Raw genomic sequence first — 24,245 nt, forward strand, 5'->3', positions numbered from 1 at the left:
ACTCATTAACATTTGTTTTTATTAAAATACTTTTCTTTTGCACGCACGAAACAATATACAATTTTTCATCTTAAATAAATTATACAATTAAAAGAATGCGCACTGAAAATTAATGGAGCTAGTTTTTAATTAGAATAACTTAGTGGCAGAGACCCAATTTGAAGATTTTAAATCTTGAAAGAATAACGCGCAATGCAATCATTTTGACAAACTTTTTGATTATTTTCACTTCGGACTATTGGTTGCTATTTTCGCCCTTGTTCATTTGTCTCTCATCTTATTTTTGCCTTTTTTATCGCCTACCAATTTTTTAGATCCTCAATCCTTGCATTGATTTCGTGAGACTTGATGCCAAGTCCCAAATGACTAGTTGGCCGTCCAGCCCTGAAGTACTGATTTTCTTTGTGTTACTTTTGTTGCCTGCATACAAACAAATACAAGTTATCGCGTTTTGATGAATCGACTCCAGCCATGTATCGGAGTTTTCAGTTCGAAGATTACGATCCAATGATTGGAAAATTCGCATAGCCGATATCCCGCTTGATTCTTTCTTTTGCGATTGATCCAGGCGTGCGGAAAGCTGAAGTTTCCCGGAAGCGTCCAATGAGTAAATTAACGGGACACAACTGTGGCCGGCGACAACTATAGAGTTCGGTGATATCCAATCGCAACATAAGAATGGAAGGAATTCTGTTTTCAGACGAAGCACTTGATTTCCAATACTCGTATCCGCAACATTAATTGCACTATCGTGTCCTACCCAACAGATGCGATTGCCATCCGCGGAGAAACTTACGCTATGTATCCAACCACCGCCAGCAGTGGTGTTTTTAAATTCGGCCATCAATTGTCCCAGTGGCATGCGATTACCCCAGGGTGTCGGTGAAGGTTGCTCCTCGATGTCTTTGATATAGGCAGAGAAGACTCGTACCTGATGTAATTAAAGAAACCATTTTTGTATACCTATGAACTGAAACTCCACATGGGAACTCACCTTATAATCAGTAGAACCAGCTACCAACAGCACATTATTCGGATGCCAATCTAGGGAGGTAACCGTCGATCGAATTGGTTTCTTGATATGCTTTGAAACCCACCAATCATTCTCGGATTCGAAGTAACACACTGAGATCAGACGCGCTCCAGATCCCACCGCAAACTTGTTCTCTAATGGTGACCACTTTACGCATGTTGCAGCCCGATTTATACGTAATAGAACTAAAGTTGGCTTCCATTTTCCATCGTCTCCTTGACTCCAAACGTATGCATTTCGATCTACGGCACAGGTAACAATTCGATTGGTATTTGGAGCCCAATCGATGCCCATTACACGAAGATCATGTTGGTTTAAAACATCAAGTAGCTTCCAATCGCTGCCATCACGACGGTAAATGTGAACTTCGTGATTGTTAGGTGAGAGGGCAATTTCTGAATAATAAGGAAATATAGTTTAAATTATGATAACATATATACAGAGGATAAATTTTAAAAATTATTGAAATAACCGTTAAGTTAAACATTTGAGTAACATTTATTGACGTTTATCGAAAATTGATAATCAAACCTGAGGATGAGGTCTACGTTCGTCAACGATAAGTGAAATAGGAAAATTTCAGGGGAATTTATCGTTGATGTTAACGTGTCTTCAATTTAATTGAGTGATGGACGGAATCACGATTGCTACATTTAGTTTTGAGTTCCTCTATTGTAATCACTTGGTTTTATCATAAACTCCATTTGTTCAAACGTATGCCGAATACCATTTACATCTGAAATTACCTTTATATCTCTTCATTAACAGTGATCAATATCTTTTAACTAGAAGACTACGCTCTCCTACTGTTCTGGGCCATGTGCTCGTCGGCCACTCTGGGATAGTGAATTCCATTGCGTGGTATAGTTAGGAATGCATTTTCCACCCTTTCTTAAAGTGTAACGTATCCACTGCCAGTTTCCCTCTTTAGTTAACACGTCGACCGGTTCCTGGCCCGTACCCCGGTTCAGATCATCGTTCGAAATTTTCACAGACCGGAGTACCTTGAGACAGTTGTTAGAACAGGCTTGGAGCCTTCGATATCCTGTTTCGTAGAACAGCGCGGGGACAACATTGTTGTAGCAATCACAACTTGATATTAGTGTTGAGGTATCTGTATTCCCGAATTTTAATCACGAAGGACCGTCGGTTGATATCCCGTTCGATGTCACCCTTGTAGAAACACCGTTTCCTAGATATACATTTTTTTACGTGATGTTCTGTCCACTAATGCAGATTGGAAGAGGACGATGACCAGTTAAACTAAGAAGCTTGGTTGTACTGGTGTTCATCTTTCGATTCTGCTATTTGGCTAAGGTCCATGACCCTGTGAGAGAACAGGCAGATGTTATCCGTGTAGTCGAGGTGTTTCGAGAAAAAAGTCATCGTCTATTGGAGTCATCCACGTCCTCCGAACAGGACAGCATGGGAGACATCACCGATAAAAAGAAGAAATGTATCGGCTACCAAATGTTAGCTTACTGAACTCCACTTTGCACTTTAAATACCTCGATGCAATATTTGACCCTTTTCGAAATCGATAAAGAGCAGGTGAAGTAGAGATCTGAACAGCACATATTGTTCCAAAATAATCCGAAGGGCGTTGATGGGTCAGTGGAGGAGGATCTTACGCGGTACCCAGCCTGTTCTTTGTCGATCAATCTCCGAGATGTTCTTTAATGCGTGCTAGGATGACTTTAGTTATAATTTTTGCGACGACAGGGAGCACACAAATACCCCTTCAATTGTCGCACTCAATTTCCTTCTTTTGTATGTTAACGATTTCCCCTTTTTTCCACTCATTGGGGAAGATTACGGGGTCCAGGGATTTTCGAATGTCCAGCGGCCTTACACCCCTAGGCGCATTGATGGTAAAGATAATTTCTTTTTGGAGAAGCAGTCCATATCTGCATGGGGAGAAGCCATTTTATCAAACGTGGAAAGAACTTCACTTCGTACTTCAGAACTTCAGGTATTATACAATTGAGAATGGTACCAAAATATTCCCTACATCATTTCTTAACAGGTTATTTTTTCCATTTTTTAAGGTTTTGTTTGCAAAAATCGGTTCAATGTCTGGCTGGCTGTTTGTCACACGAACTTTTCTCAGAAACGGCTATACCGATTAGCTTGAAATTTGGTGAGAAGGTGGGAACTGTGGACGCCCAGGTATGCAGTGAGTGATATCCTTCTACGTTGAGATATGTAAAAGGGGAGTGTAAAATTTATTTCACCGAATATAGTCATGTGGGGTATCAAATGAAAGGTCTCAATTAGTACTTTTTGAAGCCACTCTTAGTTTTGAGATTTATTGGAAAGGCGAGGAGTGACAGGGGTCGAAAGTGATGATTTCTTTAACGGACCAATTCTCAGGAACTACCCAACCGAAAAATCTGAAAAAATCATGAAGCTGCCTCTATATGGTGCCCAAGCCTCAAAATAATCTCCATATTGATATCCATTCAAATTAAGTTAATAATAGTATGTTACCATATTTTTGAAAAAATTGAATAAAACCCCCCCTAAGTGTATCCCAGAGTTATAAAAGTTGGTACTAGTATAAAATATAATATGAAGCATATTATCCCCAAGTCTCATTAAAATCATACTATTAGTAACAAAGTTATAGTAGCTCAAAGTTGACTTTACCGTGTAAATTTACTGCAATTGAATATCAATATTACACTAAAGTGGGTAACAGATATACTAAATGCTGATGATGATTTTATGGCAGGTCCTGGAACCTGAAGAAAGCCGTAAATCTCTCACCATTGTCGACATTGGCATTCAGATCATTCATCACGAATGCAATGTCAGATTCACGCTTGCCGTAAGGGAGAGGGAAGTGCTTTGAGTGACTTCTACGGCGGCCCCTTAAGAGCCGGAAACCTCTTTTCCACAATATTCTCCTTGTTTTTTTAAAGAAAAATTTCTGTTGGTGGCTCAATCTTCCCCAGCGAATTGTTTAAAATGTCTGTTGACCGGACAGAAAGTTAATTGCCGAACGAGAGCTGGAGCCACGAAAGGGGCTATGTAGGGCTTGGAGCTCGAGGCTATCCACCTTTGCAATAGGCAAACGGAGTTAAGCGGCTATCGAGTACGATCTCAATCAAAGCTGATATGAACGTCTTTACTGTTGCACACATACAGAAGACAGCTGCTAAATCTACTTCTAATCGCGAGGTGATTTTCATTCAATTGAAATGTTTCCAATTTTTGACCGGAACCTCGCCATCAATATTTTATCTGATACCGGTTCCCGAGACATGAAATCGCGCTGTGTGAATGAAGTTGGAAGTTAGTTTTAATCTGATACTGGCTTCCCGCCTACTCCCGGCAGGTATGCAAGAGTGCACAAAAATAGGGCCACAAGAGGGATAGGAGGGCTTCAAAGAATCCTACTATCTTGTTTCACTTGAGACGGGGAATACATCCTTCCAGTTATTTCACTTTTAAATAACGACTGAAAGTACCTTTCCTTTTTTGCTTCTGTATGAAATGTTTTTGTTAGAAAATATTAACTGCTGATTGAAAATAACGATAATAATTATTTTTGTTTTTATCATTATGGTACGACAGCATTTCATTCACAAAGAGCAATATTTCAGCGGATATAACATGAATTACAATCGAATGAAGTGATATTTTTATCCTCTTAAATTGCCAATTGCTAACATTCCAAAACGCTCCGACCCTCCAGTATATAGCAATGTTTGCTGTTGAGGTTTCCCTCTTGAAGCTAGCAAGTTTCAAGCTGAAATCGCTCAGAGAGAGTAGATAAGCGTTTATTAGGACTATCCTTGTGAATAGCTGATGTTACTGCTTGATGTCGTTATGTGTCAGCCAATACTTTTCATTTAGATGCTGCTAGGCACGCTTCGAAACCTGTTATGCGTCAACGGCAAGTTCTTGGAGAGCTCCTGTAATGACTACATGGCTATTTCGATAGGCGCAGAATAATGTGTTTGGCGTTCCTACTCGAATACATTTTCGAACGGAATTGAATAAAAATCAAATGCACAATTAAAGTACAGCAGCGAATATAGCTCCCCTTTCCTCACTTTCTCAGTTGTATGTGAAATGAAAGCCTTTTTAAATTTATTCGGAAAGGCTTGAATTTATTGACACGAAATTTGGTGGAAAATTTGGACCTATGAACGCATGTAAGAACAGGCATATATTGATTTGATTTTAATCTTCACTTTAGTGTGATACATTTTATATATGTTACAGTGAATTTACGCCAGATAGACGAATGTAACTTACTATAGCTTGGTTAACAATAGTGACTTTTTTTCCAAATTTTTCAGTCTCATTTGTATCTCATGTTTGGAACCAGAGAGCATTTTACAATTGTGAATTAAAAGATGAATAACAAATAGTATTAAAAGTGTAAATGAAGCTCAACTCAAATCGATATTAAGAAGCATCAAATGCAATGGTTAACCATAGAAATATTGAGACAACTTACTTTTTGAAGCACGATCATTTCCAAGAGTTGGATCAACCAAATCATAAAAGCGCTATAAAACCTAACTGAAGGGATAACACGTTTTTTCACAGATATGTAATTATGTTGTTTATTTGCAAATGAGGCCGTTATCAGTGAGGTATTAACTCTTGTTAAAATTGTTCTATACAAATCCTGAGAAGTATGAAATAAAAGGAGTAAACCATTTCTGAAATATCATCCCTACAAATAAATTCTTATAACTGCCGTAAAGTATGTAATCTTTTAGTCTTAAAGCCAGCTACCGATCCACTGGGTTATGTCGAGAGATTAGCAGGTAATCTTTCATGCAAAACATTTGTGCCAAAGCGCATTAGGATTAGGATCGCAATATGAAGGTAAGAATTTTCGTCAGATCGGATTAATTTTACGACCATAATCAAGACCTCAACCATGTGGGCTTCAGCATCTATTTTTCGATGGATTTTTTTTTCTGAAATATTCTTCACTTAGTTTTATCGATTCCGTATTATTAAATAAAAAATAATACCGCAATTATCCAATAATGAATTGAGGTAAAATTCAAGGTATTCTATTAAAAATTGAAAATCATTGATTTGGTTCTCATATAATTTTAATATTAATGCTCGTGTGGAAGCTAGCTAATATCCCAAAATCTTTTTCATCTTTCAATTATATTTCCTTGTGTAGATCTTTAAAATCAAAAGTATTCGTGTCGTGAAAAGGAGTTATTACTCCTCTCATTAATGATAGTGACTTCCGATCCATTCCGTTTGTTTAGCACCTGTTTTATGAAATGAACATATTTTTGAGAGGTAATCAGCACTCGGCAGAAATGAACCCACCTGAATTACATACGGAAAGAAAGCATCCATGGGAGCTGTTCTAGCACCAAAAGTGCTAGAAATTTGAAGTACGGACGTTCAGCTGACAACTTACATTACAATATGTGAGAAGTTTCGATCGCGGCTTTAATCCGGGGCAGAACAGATTACGGGGTTATTGCTTTCTTCATGCTATAATTCTTTCGGGGTATTTTGCCAAAAATGTCACGATAGAAAACGTGTTAATCCCTTGGCATAAAGCAATGGATCAGTCATTAGCTTTTAGGCATCAGGTAGGTCAATTTGCTGATATTCGATTGCAATTCATTTTTGGCATTTAGTAGTATTTTGTATATTTCGCTAAATGTGCATAAAAGAATCTTATTCTACCTTAATTCTTCGTTCATAATGACAAAGCTATCATTCTCAAATTAGCTAACAATTGTCGAATTGGATGCATTTTGTAAGTAAAGATGTTTCTAAGAAGAGTTAATGGGTTTAATTCTTTTATGACGCCTATTAATATTTAGGGGTTTTGGCGTTTTCTTGGAAATCATAATCACTTGGTGTCTTAGGTATTACGATACCCATTTGTTATCATCTTGGAAATTTTATTATGATTTTCTTCAATAATTTTTCTAATTAATTATGTTATGCTAGCAAGAGATAGGAGAGTTATTTATTCCAGTATAGATTTTAGTTGTATTTATGAAAACAATTAATTCAACTCAAGATGAATTCCAAAGGGTTTACTTCGCTCTCCGGGTTCATTTGCAAAGCAGGCAGAAGATGCCACAGGAAGCTTGCCTGGAAGACTCTTTCTTGACCTCTCTAAGCTTAAACCCGGAAATCGTTTGGAATTAATTAAAATAGAAAATGTAGGATGATAATCTACCCTTCGTATCTGCATTGAACGAGGTAATAAGGATTGATTTTGTTGACGTTGGGACTGAGCTCGATGCTGATGCATGTACAGGCAGCCTTAGATTGTCTATTTAAATCTGATTGCTGTTGCTTCCTGCGAAAAGTATATGTAAATTGAGGTTGATCATACGAAAGCCAGGTGGTCTGGTTTGACACAATATTAAAAGAAAAACTATAGGTCCGACATACTTCTGACGACTCGGTTAGAAGATATTATACATTAAGGACACTTGCAATGCTAGTTAACTGCTACTGCTAGTTAAGTCTTATTTTTAAGCAATAGATAGATACAGTTGAAACATAGATGATATATAACATTATTTGATCCTCCTTTTTGGGTATATTCAACTTTTCTATATTTCTGATATTTTCAAAATTCGGACTAACTCGTTTTACCATTGGTTTCCGAATGCTGCAATAAGAACCTGATCTGATCTGAATCTTATCACTGTGGTACTTGACGTTAATCTGATACAAAGATTGAATGCTACAGACTTTTATTTGCGTTTAAATATGAGACTTTGTGTTCAATGCATACGTGATCAATCCACACTAATTAAAGATAGTCTGAAGTTTAAAGTCGGACACCAGACGTGACGCGATCGTCTAAAAACCGCATCATTTTCCAGGATAAAGACGAAGTTTCCTCTCCCTCTTTCAAAGGAATATTGGTACCAACATGATACAGTTAGAAGCAGGTCTAACAACGTAACAAATTTCCCTATTTTCTCGAATTTGGACTTAGTCAAAGCATATCATCAAATTCTTGTAGCTGTGGAAGAGATTTCGAAAATGGGAACATATCTTTCGGGCTCTTTGGGTACACTAGGATGACTTTTAGACTTTAAGGCCGCACAAACCTTTAAAAGATTCCTCCACTCTGTGTTGTGAAACCTCCACTTTTGTTTCGTTTATTTGGAGGATGTTATGTCCTATTCGCGGCTTCCTCTGAGTCCGAGCATTTAGAGTATATGAGCGCATTTTTAACGTCACCCTGAGGCCGGTCTAATATTCACCGTTGAGAAATGCCTATTTTTACAATCGCAGATGAGACTCGTCGGCCACCTAATTACCTCTGAAGGTATCTAACTAGACTCAGTCAAAGTGCAAACAATACCCGAAATTGATCAACCAGTCAACGGATATTGTCACGGGTTGTAGAGGTCAAGATCCCCGCCTCCGTTAATTCATATGTCCACGCAGTGACCTGAGACGAAAACTTTGAAAGGCATTTCTGTACAATTTAGTGTTGAGGCCCTCTGTCGAGAGTGAATTCTACACTTCGATGTGACGCTAGTTTTAATTATCGACGAGGGAATGTAGTTTGAGTCCTCCCTTTTTTGGAAATTAGGCAAACTATTCCGCTTGAAATGACACAGGACAACCACATACCACCCGAAGTTCCATATAATGGCCCAAGATGACTTTTCTTGAATGCAAGTCCTGCCAGTCATTCTATTTCCCCCCAGACAGCTAATTACGAATAATTTACTTCAAGTTTCGCGGAACTAATATACTGGGAGAACCTAAACCTGTACTCGAAATTAAATCGGGCGTTAACATCACCGCAGTGATGCGTTTGCTCAAGGACGAAGTGCGGAAACTAAACCCACCACCACCAAGTCTTCTGCACGCATGTAATTAGGACGGACGCCTCTCAAAGGCCGCTGCAATCACCTTACGAGCGAAGCACACACCATTTTAGTTGTTGTTGGCACGACAAGAGGATCTCCCTGGCCCAGCTAAAGTTTTCGGAAGCAAGCACAGCCAGGAAGAGATGTGTGTGATACGTCCATTTTCAGTTGGGGCACCCGAGCTGAAACCCGCATAGTGCCAAGTTCTTATCGAGGTAAAATCTCAGAGAAAAATGAAGTCGAAAGTGGAGCTCAGCAGGGTTGCATCTTGTCACGGATACTTTCTTCTTGTTAGCCGTGGACTTGCAAAAAGAGGCAACCATATTTCGCCTGAAAAGAAACACCAACAAAACCAAAGCACTCTTCCTATCTACATTAATGGGCAGAACGGACATAGGTCCCAGGGTGAAGCGTGGATTGGTACCCACGAAGAAACATAAAACTTGGGAAACGCTTGCTAAACCAACACCAACAGCTCTACTACCAAACTCTATCTCCACCTCAACGTGGTGATCGCAGGGAGTTCTTTCGTAATGGAAAACTGCAGACGGAGAAGGATGAAGGCCCACGCCTCCAGGTTGGGGGTTGTGTAGGGCTGACAACGCTACACAGAGGAAACCGTTACGAAGCCACGGACTGGATTGACTAGACAACGACGAACCCGGCAACGACAACGGAATAATGATTTGCACATTTTTTCATGGAACGTGCGCTCCCTGTACAGACCGAATGCTGCTGAGTAGCTAGCCGATAACCTGTCCCAATATAAGGCTGATGTAACAGCGTAGCAGGAAGTACGTTGGACAGGAGGACCGGTTTCTTGGAGAAGCGCCACTACACCATATATTATAGCGGCCATCCAGTAAACCATGTACTCGGAGGTTCCTTAGTCAGCCAAAAAATGAACCCTGCTGTTATCGGCTTTGCAAATATAAGCGAAAGGCTATGCATTCTGCGTTTGCGAGGCAAATTTACAAATATAACTTTCATAAATGTTTATGCCCATACAGAGGAAATTGCAGAGTCGGAGAAGGATATCTTCTACGAGCAATATAGACTCGGATCACTATCTCGTTGGCATAGTGATCCGGGCTCGAAATACAGCACCACCCAGAATCAACTCTGACAATCAGGTGAGAGTGAATATTGAAGCTAACTACAACACAGCCTTCCGTAACACCTATAAGGGGGAAATTGATGCCGCAATAACTGCAACTAACAGATGTCTTGGGGATGAAGCGTTATCATTAATACGACCACAAATATACTTGGCCCCAGCCGCAAGAAAAGTCGGAACCGCTGGTTGACGATGAAAGTAAGCTAACAACGGAGCGGATGAATGCTGCATACCCAGTAATGTGGCATTCTCACGTGGGCACGCACAGAGACCTAACAAGAAGTCCGTCGAGTGGAGTGGAGAAGCGAGCCTGGGAGACCCAACAGGTCTGTAAATTCGGAAAGAACAGGGAGCAACCACACCAGGCGCGGACGTTTTACCAGCAATTTAGCAGGATGAAGCGTTATACACCTCGATGCTCATCCTGCCGAGACAAAGAGGGAAATCTGATTTCCGATAGAATGGGCATATTGTAGCGATGGTTTGAGTATTTTGATGAACTACTCAACAACCAAAATATCGGCAACTTGGAAGTCCTGCCAACTGAAGACGACGGACCAATGCTGCCACCACCAAGCATAGAAGAAACAGTCCATGTAATGCACCGGCTTAAAAACCATAAGTTGCCAGGGACCGATGGAATTGCAGCCGAATTGGTTAAATATAGGGGCAACCAAAGACACCAAGCGGTTCATCAATTGATGCTCAAGGTATGGAATAGCGAATCAATGCCTGACGACTGGCAACGAGGCAATATCTGTCCCATACATAGAAAGAAGAGGATCATGTTGCTGATTACCATCTATAAGATATTCTCCACTATCTTGCTAGGCCGGGTAGCCCCATACGCCATAAGAGAATTCGGTATCCCGACGAAATTAATAAGACTGACTAGGTTGACCTTGACCAGTGTACCAGGCCAGATAAAAGCAGCAGGATCACTCTCGAGACCATTCGACATCAACAACTGTTTAATACATGCGTCCTCTTTAACCTGGCCCTGGAGAAAGTGATCCGTGATGCTGAGGTAAATACGAGAGGTACGACCCTCTTCAAGTCCACCCAAATACTGGCCTACGCTGGCGATATCGACATCATGGGAAGAACGATCCGAGATGTAAAAACTGCCTTCATCCAGATCGAGCAGGCGGCGCGAGATCTTGGGCTGCACATCAATGAAGGCAAGACAAAATATATGGTGGCAACGTCAGCACCCAAAACCAACAGCCAACCAACACCATCAAACTGCACTGGTTAAACGGGAAGAATAAAGATAGGAGATTACAACTTTGAGACCGTTGATAATTTTTCCTATCTAGGGTCGAAAATCACAACCGATAACAGCTACGATGATGAAATCCGCGCACGTTTGTTGTCAGCCAACAGAGCCTATTTCAGCTTACAAAAACTGTTCCGCTCGAAACGTCCTTGCCAGAGTGTCAAAGCTCTCACTGTACAAAAGTATGATCTTGCCAGTCCTTATGTATTCACCGGAAACTTGAGTTCTTAGCAAGAAAAATTTCGAACTCTTGGCCGCATTCGAGAGAAGAATCCTCCGAAGAATGTTTGGCCCCCTACATGAGGATGGACGTTTCCGTATCCTACATAACGACGAAATCTATGAGCGGTACCTCGACCAACTGATTGGGGGCGGGTCGCTTAATCTGTATGGTGAGGATGATCTAGCTTGGAAAGTCTATAAGAACAATAATTATGGTAGAAAAGGAAGACGAGGCAGACTCTGCTTGAAATAGAGTGATGGCGTATATCAGGACGATGCGATGATAAATTGCGTGTATAGGTAGCGTTGTTTCTGCCGATAGGAGCACTGGACTTGATGTTGCTCGAAGCGTTAATGTTTTGTCGAAAATTTAGAAATCAACTTAAAGTTTTTCTGGTCCCATGTTCTATCTGTGCTGATATATTGGAAATGGTCACCGCCACTGTTACTCGCAAACTTCAAGTTTTCATTAATTCATGTGTGCTGGACTGTTATGCCAGACAATGGAACCTACTATCCCCGAATGCCTGACGAGTCAGTGGTGCTAGATATTTGTGGCACAGAATTGTGGAGGGGGAGTGAAAGTTCCCCGAAAAGTCATGAATTAACTGAAGCACATTACTAGGAACCGACAGCGATGATACGTAGGGCTGGTTGACGCCTTACGCTTCTCATAAGAGACTATGGCCATCACATATAGGGAGGGACGCAGTAAATCAGCATTGGAATTATGGAAGGGATGGAAATGCTACTAATAACCAAGAGAATTTCCCTGAAACCTCGACACAAATTAACATAAAATTGAACATGCCGCGATCAGCAATACTCATGTCCAAAATTATTCCAACTTTGCTTTTGGTACTGAGCGCGGTTAACGGCGTGGAAGTGAACGTTTTGCTTGGGACCCCTATGGTATTAGAGTACCAGGGGGGAAACTTGCCAAATAGCCAAATAGAATCAACTTTTCCTTGACTTTGAAGTACTTTTCAGGAGATGCCTCAGATTTCGGTCATTTTCCAGAAGCATGCACTAGCCAACACGATAGTTCGACAATGTGCAGTAAGTGTGGAGCAGAAGGCGATCTCATCAAAGATTGCATGATGTAAAAAGAATCAGGCCCAATGGTTCATAAGCACATTTGAATCGTGTATGGTGGTGTCCGGATAGCTGAGTGGTTAGAGCACAAGGCTGTCATACGGAAGGTTAAGGTTCAAATGTCACCCGTGGCAGTGGAATTTGTATCGTGATTTGACGTTGGACAAAAATCAACTCAGCTGTGAATGAGTACCTGAGTCAAATTAGGGTAATAATCTCAGGCGAGCCCAATGCTGGACACATTGCCACCTATAGAATACTGTAATTCTATAGAGTACCGTTACGGTCTTGAATGAAATGCTCTAACACACTTCAAGGCTCTGATCCAAATGGATTGTTGGTGGTGGAATTAGTGTCTCTCGCCCAGTGGAAGAGGCATAGATTGGTTCTGCTACCGCCCTATCTATCTTTTAGACACTATGGGGAAGATGTTGGAAAAATGAGATACAACGGACTGCTTCTCTTCGTCGAGGTAGCGGATAGTCTATCGAAGCAGCAGCACCGGTCCTGGATCTGACTCAGGAGGTATCGGCTGTTGGTAAGTGGTGCGCGATGGCGAGATCGGAATGCTTTGGTTGTGTGGTTGTCTTTACAGATGATCCGGCGGTGGTAGTAGTTGCTAAACACCCCGAGGACGTAGAACTTTATGGAAGTGAACCCATTAATGCCATCAAAGTATGTTTACGAATGGTTAAAAAACGGAGGCGATTTTTGTACCAATCGCAGGAAAAACAATACCGTCAAAATCCGGATTAGTAATCACGAGTTCATTTCAAAATCGATCATTAGATACCAGGGGGTAATAACCGATGCTAAGTTGAGTTTCAAGGGGCACTTGGACTATGCGCGCGAAAAGCAGCAGAGGCTAGTTCAATTCTAGCAAGGTTGATGCCTAATATTGGAGTGCCACATTGTAGTCGCCCGCTGCTTATCGGAAAGGGGTGAAATCATCCTACTATACGCGAGTTTTGTCTGGGCGGGAGCACTGGACAACAAGGGTGAGTCCGGTATATCGGTCAATCGTGTGAGGTTGCGTATAGAACCGTGTCAGATGAGGTAGTGTTTGTCAACGCAGGAATGATTCCCTTAGACCTTCTAACAAATGAGTCACAATGTATCAGCCAAAGGAGGAAGCCGATGGGACTGTATTGAGAGATGGGTCGAGTGAAAACATGAACAAGATTTGAATTAGCACTTAAGACAGTTCCTTACGGGACACGGTGGATACAGGAAGTACTTGCTTCGCTTCGGATTGGACGAGTCCCCCGACTGTCCCGAATGTGCCAATACATTCGAGGACCCGGAGCATGGTACATGTTCTCTGTTGCGGAAGAAAGGGGAAGGTTACTGGACCTCATAATCTCGGAAGGAGACGCTAATGTCAGAAGCAAATTGGACCACGATAAACCCAACAATAACTGCGATACACGAAATGTAGCAGGAACTGAATCGAGCTCGGACCAGAGCTCTCCCCGTGAATAAATACTTTACAGGGGGTGATGATTATGGGTGATAATCCCGCACACTTTAGGATTCCTAACTCCATCCAAAACAGAAAAATTAATCCGGAGACTAGACCACAGTCGCTATTTTATTGGCGTCAAGCCAATTACTGTGAACAAGCTGGCAGATAATAGTAATTTGTCGGCCTATATTCAAGGTGCCGCTCTTGACTTCACTTAGCCTCAGCTCACCACTCAAGAAAGTGTGAATAACCACAATTCGTCCACTTTAAAAGGACTATCAAGCACCCTTGTACGGAACGGAAACTATTGGCCGAGTTGAATTGTTGGACGGCCGGTATCAGAGGTAATCCTATCGTGTCCAACTGCTGAGTCAGACGGAATGTGTTTATCTCAGTTTACAGTGGGTGAATATGAATCATTGGGCGATCATATCAAATGATTATTTCATACGATAAAATGGTTGTATTGAAGGAGTGATTTAGTTGTCGCGCCTTTCCAGACGAGCAAGTAGTTTCCCAAATTACTTTTAGAAGAGGAGCCGTCCGATCCTTCAGCAACTATTGAATTGGATAATCCTTTTTGGGTCTTTTTTGATAAGAGCGTTTCATGTAGCAACACTGGATGTGTTCGTATTTCTAAACTAGCAGGACATGATCTAATGTACGCAGGGCAGGATGATAAGTGAAGAGTAAATTACGTAGCTTAGAACAATTGCAGTTTTTCACACTTAATTCGGAAAACCCGTCACCGAATATACTTCAATTTGAAGAAAACTTTTCCGGCATTCAAACTTCACTTACGTGTTCGATCCTTGTTCCAAGCATGACAAGTAATCGGCGCTAAAATTCCTCCAAATGTGTGTCGCTCTGCCATTGTTGACCGTCCGTTGATCGCTTATAAGGGGAGCCTTTCCAAATTAGTCACCAGAATTAAGGTTACCGGAAATCTTTGATAGTTTTTTCACCCAACAAATGTCGAGATAACGAGCACGAAGAGACAACACCCCGTTCAAGTGGACGATCTCTCGCTGAAAGTCTCTTTCGACGCGGCTCCTGACTAAGCTGAACGCAATGATTTCCTTGAACAATGAAAATTCGCGGACTCTGTTCAGTCTACACGAATTTCTTGTACGATTTTAAGTGGAAGCTGCTGCAACCCAGAATTATGATCCAACTGGAAGAAAAAACGAGTCACCCGCGGCGGTGTTTTGATGTGTCACAGTGACAGTTGGACGACTAAATTTGAAGGGTGTTGGGTGGCTCGGCAGTCATCGTGACAGTGGTGGCGGAATTCGGGGGCAGAAATGGTTTCTGAACGGTCGGAGTGCAATTTAAGGTAAAATTAAATTTCTCGAAATAAAATCTCGGCTTCTTTCATGTGATGAAACACGGGTTTACTTTGCAGCAGAACTGGCTGAATCTGAGGTGCAAATCGGAAAGCAGAACGAGTTGTGTCAGACTAGCGATCTCTAAATTAGACAACGGTTTTGTTTACTAACCCCGCACGTAGATGAAAAAGAAATGGCGCTTATAATTAGGGTTATTCTAATTGAAAATAGATCTCTTATTAAGTGCAGTTTCCGTCCTATAAACTGCTTGTAATTGAATCCTTGAATTTTCAACGCAGGTTCCTTAAAGCCGCTAATCCCTTGTGTCTTTAGTCGTTACAAACAGCAAACCTGATTTTTCTCAAATTCCCGAAGAACACAGTACCCAAAACGTACCAATCTATCCATGTTGGTAATAAATTCAACCCGTATACCCGCTCCACGTTTATTCGACTCATCCATATAAAAACAAAGGCCATGCCTGACGACCGGCCATTTCAAACTTTGACACTTGTCGGGCGGTTGGGCTGTCGGGCGACTTGTCAGTGTTTGCTATTTGTTTACGGTTGGTTCTTTGTCGGGTGGAGTTTTTAGGAGTGAAAAATTAGTTTACTGTAGTGAATCCATCGCCAATACAATTTTATAATGTCGGATGAGATAGAGATTAGCGATCAGGACCATTTTTCGCACTACTTTGCTATTATTGATGAATATCGTAAGATTGGGAGGGTAAGTAAAGGAAAATTGTGTGGGTGAGGTTTGGAATTTTTCTTACTTTGTGTGCTGGGATTGTCGAAGGACGAATCGTTTTTATGTTATTTTGTGCATTAATTCTGAATTTATACAGCACCCGCGTAAATATGTACCGCAATACTAGCAATGTCAAGCATCAGCGTAGTTGCAGCAAAAGTGTTATGCGGCCATGGTAAAGTCTGCTTTTATATTTTCTCTATTCCGTAATTGTTCGGTATTCTAAGAAAATATGTTGGAATGAATAAAGAAACGGTGAGAATGTGGATGCAGTAGCATGAAGTTGTGTTGTTTCATCCCATGCGACTCCTGTCCTTTTTCCGGTGCCTTCGGTTCCATCCTGGATTGTTTGCTGTACGCCGAAAGCACTTTACGGACAAAATAAAACGCAAGACTTGTCGAATTGAGAGTCGCCATGCAAAGATTTCGCTCGTAAATGTCGAATCGAGTGCCAGGAAATTAAATCTCGTTTTCACGAAAGGTCGTTGGTCTTGGGTACTAAAGTTTGCCAGCCATTTAAGCATATTTTTTGGTTCCAGTTTAAGTCGCCTTCGTTAGATTCCATTCCAATATCGGTTGTGTTACTAAAAGGGCCGAAAACGAATGTATTTTTGATTTTTTTTGTTTATATCTGATTTTGTAGCATATTTCACACAGAATAAAATGTGTGATTTCAATTTTTGAAGAAAGGTATCTTAAAGTATCTGTTGCAACTTTTTTGCCGTAATTTTCTTCCGAAATGTTGTTTGGTGAAACACTAACCAACCTATGTAGTTGCGGGGAGTGTCGTTTGGTGAAACACCACCGACCAATTAATAACTGTTGACCCTTTGGTGAAACAGCAATGGGAAAAGGGTTCTTGATTTGGTGATACACCAACTCAGGTACCAAGCTCGACAAGGCATCTTGTTGCTAAATATGGTGCGGATGAAGTTCCATAGGTTACCGTACAAAGCTTGTAGCACCTTAAAGGTAGGCTTGAATATTTTCTCCACCAAATTAGATAGAAGCGTCTTTTTCCTTCTTGTAGTCGAATCTGGCGGTACATTATCTATATGTCTGCCTTGAATGTAAACTTCGGCAGTCGAAATCACAATAAAATTGTGAAAATTTCGTCTTGTCCTGGTGGTCCCACATGCAATATGTCGTTCAAGGAGACTTTCGTAGAGGTCTTTGCTGATGCGTCGAATACGACCCTTAATTTTGTGCTGGTACTATCTGGTTTAAGTACGTAGTAATGCGGGTGAGGTATCTGATCCGGGTTGACTTCCTTTATGTGAGCAAGATCGAGATACTCCTTCATAAATTTGGTGTATTGCTTTTTCAAGTCCCCATTCTTCGGAAGCTTGCGTTCCAGTGCATAGAATCTGCTCATGGCGATGTCCGGTGGTTGTTGCTTAAGAGGGTGTTCTGATTGAACATTTCTTCGCATTGTTGCTCCGGGGGCGTCTGTGCCGCGGAGACCTCTGGTAGATGCTCGATCTGCCAAAATCTCTCAATACTGGCTCTAGAGGTTCGTTCATCGTGCAGATGCCGCATGTAGCAACAGATGCATCTCATTCCGTCAGCTTTCCGTAACTATCCATCCAAGTAACTTGTTCTGCAGCAGCGGCAAGTTCTTCCCTAGTTTGATTTGTCCAACTCCCAAAAGCTCATGGTAGTATTCTGCTCCTATTAGCATATCGACTCATCTCGATTCATTGAACCTTGGGTCCGATAGCTTAATTTTTTTAGGAACACTCCATGAAGAGACGTCAAACGTTCGCGAAAGCTGCGGCGCCACGATCTGAGGTAGAACAATCGCTTCAACTCTCGTTGAATACCTAGTCACTCCTGATTGAACCTCAACGCTCACTCTTCGATGCGTCTCCAGCTACGAATGTCCCACTGTTTGTAGGCGAATTGGCCTAAAATTAATTGCTAACGGCATATTTAATTTCCGCAACAGTCTTTCTGATACGATGTTGACTTGTGAGTCAGAATCTAAGATCACTCGCGGCAAACGTAGCATTCTCGCTTGCCGCTTTAGAAGGCTTTCGACTCGAGCTAATTTTCTCAAGATCCTGCGTTTGGTCTTCCGATGATGTTTCTTTCCGGGGGTTAAAGTGAACGAGCGTGTTGTGTTTCTTGGAGCACTTCGTGTACCCTCTCGAAGAACAAGATGATGCAAAATGACGACCTTGTGTTTCCGGAGATGATGAAAACGATCCGTGGGTGACAAACGCAAAAAGTCGTTGCATGCAAAGATTTGATACGCCTCTTTACACATTGTGCATTGACTGACATCGTTGTTCTTGGTAGCTTCTTTTTGCTGTCCTCCGCTTTAGTATGTAAAGATAAGAGTGGAGATAGGAGATCAAGTCGATCATCCTGAGTGGCCGATAACGACCTAGAGGGCAGAGCTATCCCAAAAAGCTAAACAAATTGGCAAAATTGACCGTGAAGGTCCGCCCACAAAGATTGAAGCTCTATCAAAGTGCTCGGTCGACACGTTCTTGCACGCCTCTGTGCTAGCCAGGCTCGGGAATGTGGGGGGGTCCTTTGAGCGCTTTGATCCCTCACGCTTCATTACGTAAAACAACGTGCCTTGTCCGATGCGTGGGTCCGCACCGGATTTTTAAGTCGATTTTACAAGGAATTTCGCGACGGCCTATCGATGGACAAACAGAACGCGAGCTCAATTGGAAAAAAAAAAAAAAAAAAAACCGGCTCGACCGCGCGCGTGGAGCCGTAAGTCTCCGGACCCGAGTGCCGCGATCAAGGAGGGGAAGATCCACGACGGATCACCGTCTCAATTGCCGTCTATTCCGCCTCAGATCTTGTACGAGGCGCGGCCTCTGAGGTTCCCACCCTTCCTCGACATCCTCCGGCCAGTTATTCGTTTAGAGGATGTCCCTTCAATAGGAATTCTGCGGGAGTAAGGAGGAACTAAGGGGAGGAAGTCCTCAAACCACCATCACTCTATTCACACTTCATTGTTTATCCAATTCTATATCATTAATCATAACAAACAAAAATGAAAATGAAAAATAAGCAATTGATCAAATTCAAAGAAGAAAATAATAAAAAAATGAAAAATAAATAAAAATAAAAAGAAAATAAAGAAAAGAAAATCAAAACAATGACTCACCCAGGTCGTCACGCCGAGCTCGGTTGGTGGCTGGTGTACAAAGTCTAAAAAACCAAAATTTTATCAAGAATATGATTAAACTATTTATATGCATATATCAATAACACTTAGTGCAAGTTATGCAAGTAGCAGCTTTGGCCGTTGTGCATGCTCTGTGTCCTTTGACGTTACTAGTGATAATATACACGAAATATTGAATGCATAAAAATCTGATCGCTATTTATGTCACAGGACATCATCAATATCTAACGCCCTAATTTTTACTCTTGTGTAATGTGCTTGTGTAATTTTAGATTTATTCTAATTTATATTTCAAATATTTCCCGTTAGAGCACTAACGAAAGAGTAAAATCCACTTAAATATTAATTCTATTAGTTTTCTCCTTCCACCTTAAGGGGGTCATCCCGTGTGAAGGCCGTTTTTTTTGCCTTTTTTTGAAAAATTATTTTGAAGGACTGGATAAAGATAGAAACGTGATTTTTTCACCATATGTTTACTGATATCTCTAGTATATGTGATAAATTTTTCAGCTTGATTTCGTAGCTAATTTTCGGAATAGGTGTTAATTTATGCACCCATCTCCAAAAAAAGGTGTTTTTCTGCTGCCACGCTGGAGGGCGCTGTGTTCATCTGAGGAAACAAAACTAAACGGCATTTTAATGTGGACAATATTTCACGGTCCGCAAACTAGGATAATTGGAAAATATTAAAAGGTAAATTTTTGGTGGGCTTTTAAACTTAATTTTTTGGATTTTGGTGTTTTTTTACGGCTTCTTTTATGAATAAAAAAAAAACTACCTGTCCGATTGCAATTATCCTAGTTTGCGGACCGTAGAAATATGTACTAAAGAAGCCGTGAAAACTTCAAAGAATTTGGTTGGATAGATTTTGAGCTATGGTGGCAGCCGATTTTCAAGATGCAGTTTCGAGAAAAACGCATTTGAAAATTTAAATGTGATTATCAACAGTAAAATTTTAGCCCACCATTAATCTGCTATACCTGGTCCATAGAGAGCACCCTCCGTTTCTTCAAAAAGGTATTGTAAGGTCGATTGTTGCTCTCTGCTGTCAATTGTGGCTCTTTTAGCGAGGTCAGTCGATGGTCGTTCGGACCGCCAAATTCGCTCTTCATTACGGCGGTCGGCATAAACCTGACATATGTGACCAACTTGACATCCCATTGTCACTAGGATTTTGAGAATGCCATTGAATCCTTCATTGAAAATAATTACAGCCAGAAAAGTGGCTATTTCTACGACCTTGGCCCCAGAATGAAGGTGTTTAGGAGCGAAAGTCCAGATCAATGCACTTAACGACTCATTGTTGTTCTGGGTCTCTGCTCCTAAACATCTGTTCAGGAGATCATCTGGTAACAAATCTTCGTAGATTGGTTTGATGACTGTTTGAACTCCTTCAGTCAAAGGTGCCTTCTCGTGGTGAAAACTATCCAGTTCTCCTTCAGCATCCGCTTTGCGCCTTTTCCACCAACTGTCCTCGCTTGCTGGACAATTTTGATGCTGAGGATTTTCGTCTGTAGAACGTTTATGGAAGAAAGTTTCCCAAATTTCTTGCTTCATTCCTTCTATCAAATTTGCGTGTCGACGAATAGCTAGCCCAGAAAATGTAGTGAGGTCCTTATCAGTAAGTTTTCCAGCCCCTTTTCCACCAATGCCTTTGTGATTCTTCTTTGCATTTCTAAGCCGCGTTCCCATTCTTTTCTCGACATGTCTTACGTATTCCTTTTTTACTACTACGTATATTTTATTATTTACAGAAATTTGCAGAAATACCGGAGAAAACTCCAGCACAATCCAATATACAATATACAAAACTTGTCGCAATTGGAACATCCATGTTCATGCTTGCTAAAAGTTTCTTTGCTGATGTTGATGCGAAGTCCTTTTTCTTCTCTGATAACTATCGGTTCCCATGAAATACTCGTTTTTAGTGCGAGCATGACGTTGAACGTTAAAAAGATCTCCCTTCGTACGATCCATTTAAAAAAATCACTGAACACAAAAACAGCACAATACTTACAACAAAATATAACTGAGTATAACTTGAACGCCTTTCAGTGCTCACTCTAGACTGGATTATCCTTTTTATTCTAAACAGCAAATAAGTTTAGACGATTGATTGGTTTTTCATCTTTTTATATTTATACCTGTGTTCAAATTTATAAGGCTCAGGTAAAAAACTACCAGGTAAAAAAAGATTCGATGCTCTTCCTCATCGAGTACTCTAGCCGCGGCTGCAAACTCCTTACCTGTTTAACCCTGTAATTTCTGAAGGACTCGGAATATCGGAAAATCCTTTTGCCCACATATTCTCCACTATATATAGATACAATTCATGCAAAAAAAAAATCGATTTCTCAAACCCGACACACGGGATGACCCCCTTAATGCAACTTCAAATTAAGCATAAACCTAGGTTTCTTTCACTCACTTTCTTATTTTCTGTTTATAATTTAATTAATTTTTAATATATTATATTTTTTTATCGAAACAAAGCACTCCACTTTTCGTGTTCAAAACTTCACTTCCTTTGTCCCTTCGTCTCCTACACTCCAAAAGAAAAGACTCCCTTCTTGCTCTTCCTCCGTTGCTCCTCCAATCTTTCTACTTCCTCGTTTTCTTTTCCCCAACTTCTCCCAGTCTTTCCTCTTCTTGTTGCTCCTTCAACCTGTCCACCTCCTCCAACGCCAAATCGAAAACACCCCAGTTATTTTTCCGCGCACCGTTTCCCTCACCAAGCAACACTCTCCACGTTCGCTCTTCGTGCACCGCTTCTATTCCCGCTACATAGCCTTTCTCACTCGCTAGGCAATGTTGCGGCAACATGCGCATGCGCCTGCGGATGCGGCAAATCATTCGCCTCTTGTCAAGATCAATTCGCTCGAATGCATTCAATAATGTGCAATCTGCAGCGAACATTAAGGCAATTGCACACTATTAAATGCATTGTTTAAGCAAATTAATTAAGAAAGAGTCGAATGAGATTCCGCTCCTGTCGCACAGCCGCGGTCACTACAAGTATACTTGGCACCCAGCGCGTCCAGCGACTGAAAACGAGTTCCTAGGAATTGCAGAAACTCGGCCAGCGATTGCAACTGTTTACGATTTACCAACGACTGCTTGTACAACGTGAGGGTCGTTTTATCCAATTTCCTGAGTACTATGTGTAGGAGTAGTGGTTCCCAGGTGTCCACCGCAACTCCCAAATTTTTCAACCCATGAAGACACTCTTGTGTGGTGTCATGCAATGACTTTAGAGTTGCGGCTGATGTTGTATTTGATGATTGCGATGGTTTGCCCAGAATTTTGTTGAGGAAGGCTGCCATTAGAAGTCGAGGATTTTTGTATGGATCTTGCAATAATTTCTAAGTCGCTGCGTAGTTTAAATCCGACGAAGCTAAATGTTGTATTAAACGTTCCGCTTCGCCTCCAAGATTCATTTTCAGGTGCCACATCTTTTGCTGATTATCCACCATCTGGGTAAGCACGTCGAAGAACTACTGCCATTGTAAATAATCTCTTCCGGTATTTTGGATTTGCTGCTCTAACTGAATATATGCCTCAAAATTGTATCCTGTTGCCGCTGGATCTTCTGATGCCTTCCAGATGTTGTGGATCTCTTCGATCTGATCCCAATAGCGCTGAATGGTTGGGCCCTGCAACTCATAGAATTGCCCGGAATGCTGCTCCATTTAGCACATTTTGAAACACTCGTTTTAATGCTCCTATGACTGACTGTTGTCGTCTGACCCGTTTCTGCAACCCAGCTTCCTCACGAGGGATGACCGCTGGCTGCTGCTCCACCGTCTTGTGTTCCGACTGAGCCTGCAGCATTTGAATATTTTCCGCAAACTCCGCCGAGTATTTTTGAAAGGCTTCCCTCATGAGATGGTAGTACCGATTTGCAAAGTGTGGATGGATTTGATCATCCACGAACCGCTTCGGTATTTGGCTGCCGCCTTACTCGAACGGCTCTCACACCTCCAGTGGTTTTTGTTGTCGCTCCCGAAAATAGTTCAAAGTTTTTCAAGAGGCTCCATCTTTCCAGTAGTTGGACTTGAGCGATTCTATCTGCTTCTGAATCGCTTCCTGCTTCTATCATGATGCAGAGATATTTCACCGCCAGCCTCAATAAAACCGTGGTTTTACCAACCTGAATAGGAAGGACTGTGGTAACCCTCTCCTTGGTCAGCACAACGACTTCAGTTTTAGAATCCATGCTCAACCAGCCATCTGCTCATTCGCCGTATCATGCATTTACCGTACGCGCTGAGCTTCCTTAACCGTACGTTCGGTAACCAGTGCCGCGTCATCGTCAGCGTATCCAACCAGATGTGATTCATCGGACATCTCGAGTCGTAGAAGGCTATCGTATCAGGCGTTCCAAAAGTTCGAACCAAGGATTGATCCCTGAGCTGCCTCCGATGTCACCTTTAGTCGGCGCTGTCCTTCCCGGGTCTTGAAGAGTAGGACACGCGTTTCTTACGTCGGGGGTCAGAAGGAGCGCTACTCGCCGACAGTGGTGACTGTGTGTCTCAGCCAGTTTTACCGTTTGGACCACTTCCTCAATAGCATTAATTGTGGATCGTCTCGCTCTAAAACCATATTGTGTTGGTGAGAAATCTCCCGCAGCACATATTGTCTTCTCAATCAACTTCCCCGCTATGTCCAACATACTGAACAGACGATACGTCGACGGCGCCCCTAAGTCGTCTTGCCCCTGCTTATAAACAAGTCTCGCAATCTTCCAGCGGGAGGGAAAAATCTGCTGTCAAACGTGCGTTGAATGCGCCGAGTAGCAAGTCCGGCTTGTATTTACTACGAGTTTCAACTTGTCGCTGAGAATACTGTCCGGTGGTGGTGCTTTTTTGTCCTTCATAGACAGACCGCCTCCTCTAGTTTTTTTGCAGTGAGGAGTGGGCATTTATCACTGCTTACTCCTTCATCGACAACGT

At 41.6% G+C, this 24,245-nt stretch overlaps 2 protein-coding genes across 4 annotated transcripts in view; one reads left to right on the forward strand and one right to left on the reverse strand.

The window, feature by feature from the left end:
* LOC119651011 (actin-related protein 2/3 complex subunit 1A-B) lies at positions 1-15,305 on the reverse strand. Its single transcript, XM_038054302.1, has 3 exons — positions 14,866-15,305; positions 995-1,428; positions 1-931 (listed from the first exon to the last, which is right to left on the reverse strand). Exons 1-3 carry the CDS (start codon positions 14,936-14,938, stop codon positions 311-313), a joined length of 1,128 nt encoding a protein of 375 aa, XP_037910230.1. The 5' UTR covers positions 14,939-15,305; the 3' UTR covers positions 1-310.
* Positions 14,633-24,245, forward strand: part of LOC119651010 (kelch-like protein 12) — a 15,614-nt gene continuing 6,001 nt past the window's right edge. Inside the window, exon 1 of one of the 3 annotated variants that reach the window (XM_038054301.1) lies at positions 14,633-14,742. In XM_038054301.1, the coding sequence (XP_037910229.1) occupies positions 14,740-14,742 (3 nt within the window). In that variant the 5' untranslated portion in view covers positions 14,633-14,739. Of the gene's footprint in view, positions 14,743-15,769; positions 16,122-24,245 lie in introns of those variants that run through there. The other 2 variants (XM_038054299.1, XM_038054300.1) reach the window with 2 other exon arrangements.

The sequence above is a fragment of the Hermetia illucens genome, chromosome 3 (assembly GCF_905115235.1).
Source record: "Hermetia illucens chromosome 3, iHerIll2.2.curated.20191125, whole genome shotgun sequence".
Taxonomy (NCBI): Eukaryota; Metazoa; Arthropoda; class Insecta; order Diptera; family Stratiomyidae; genus Hermetia; species Hermetia illucens.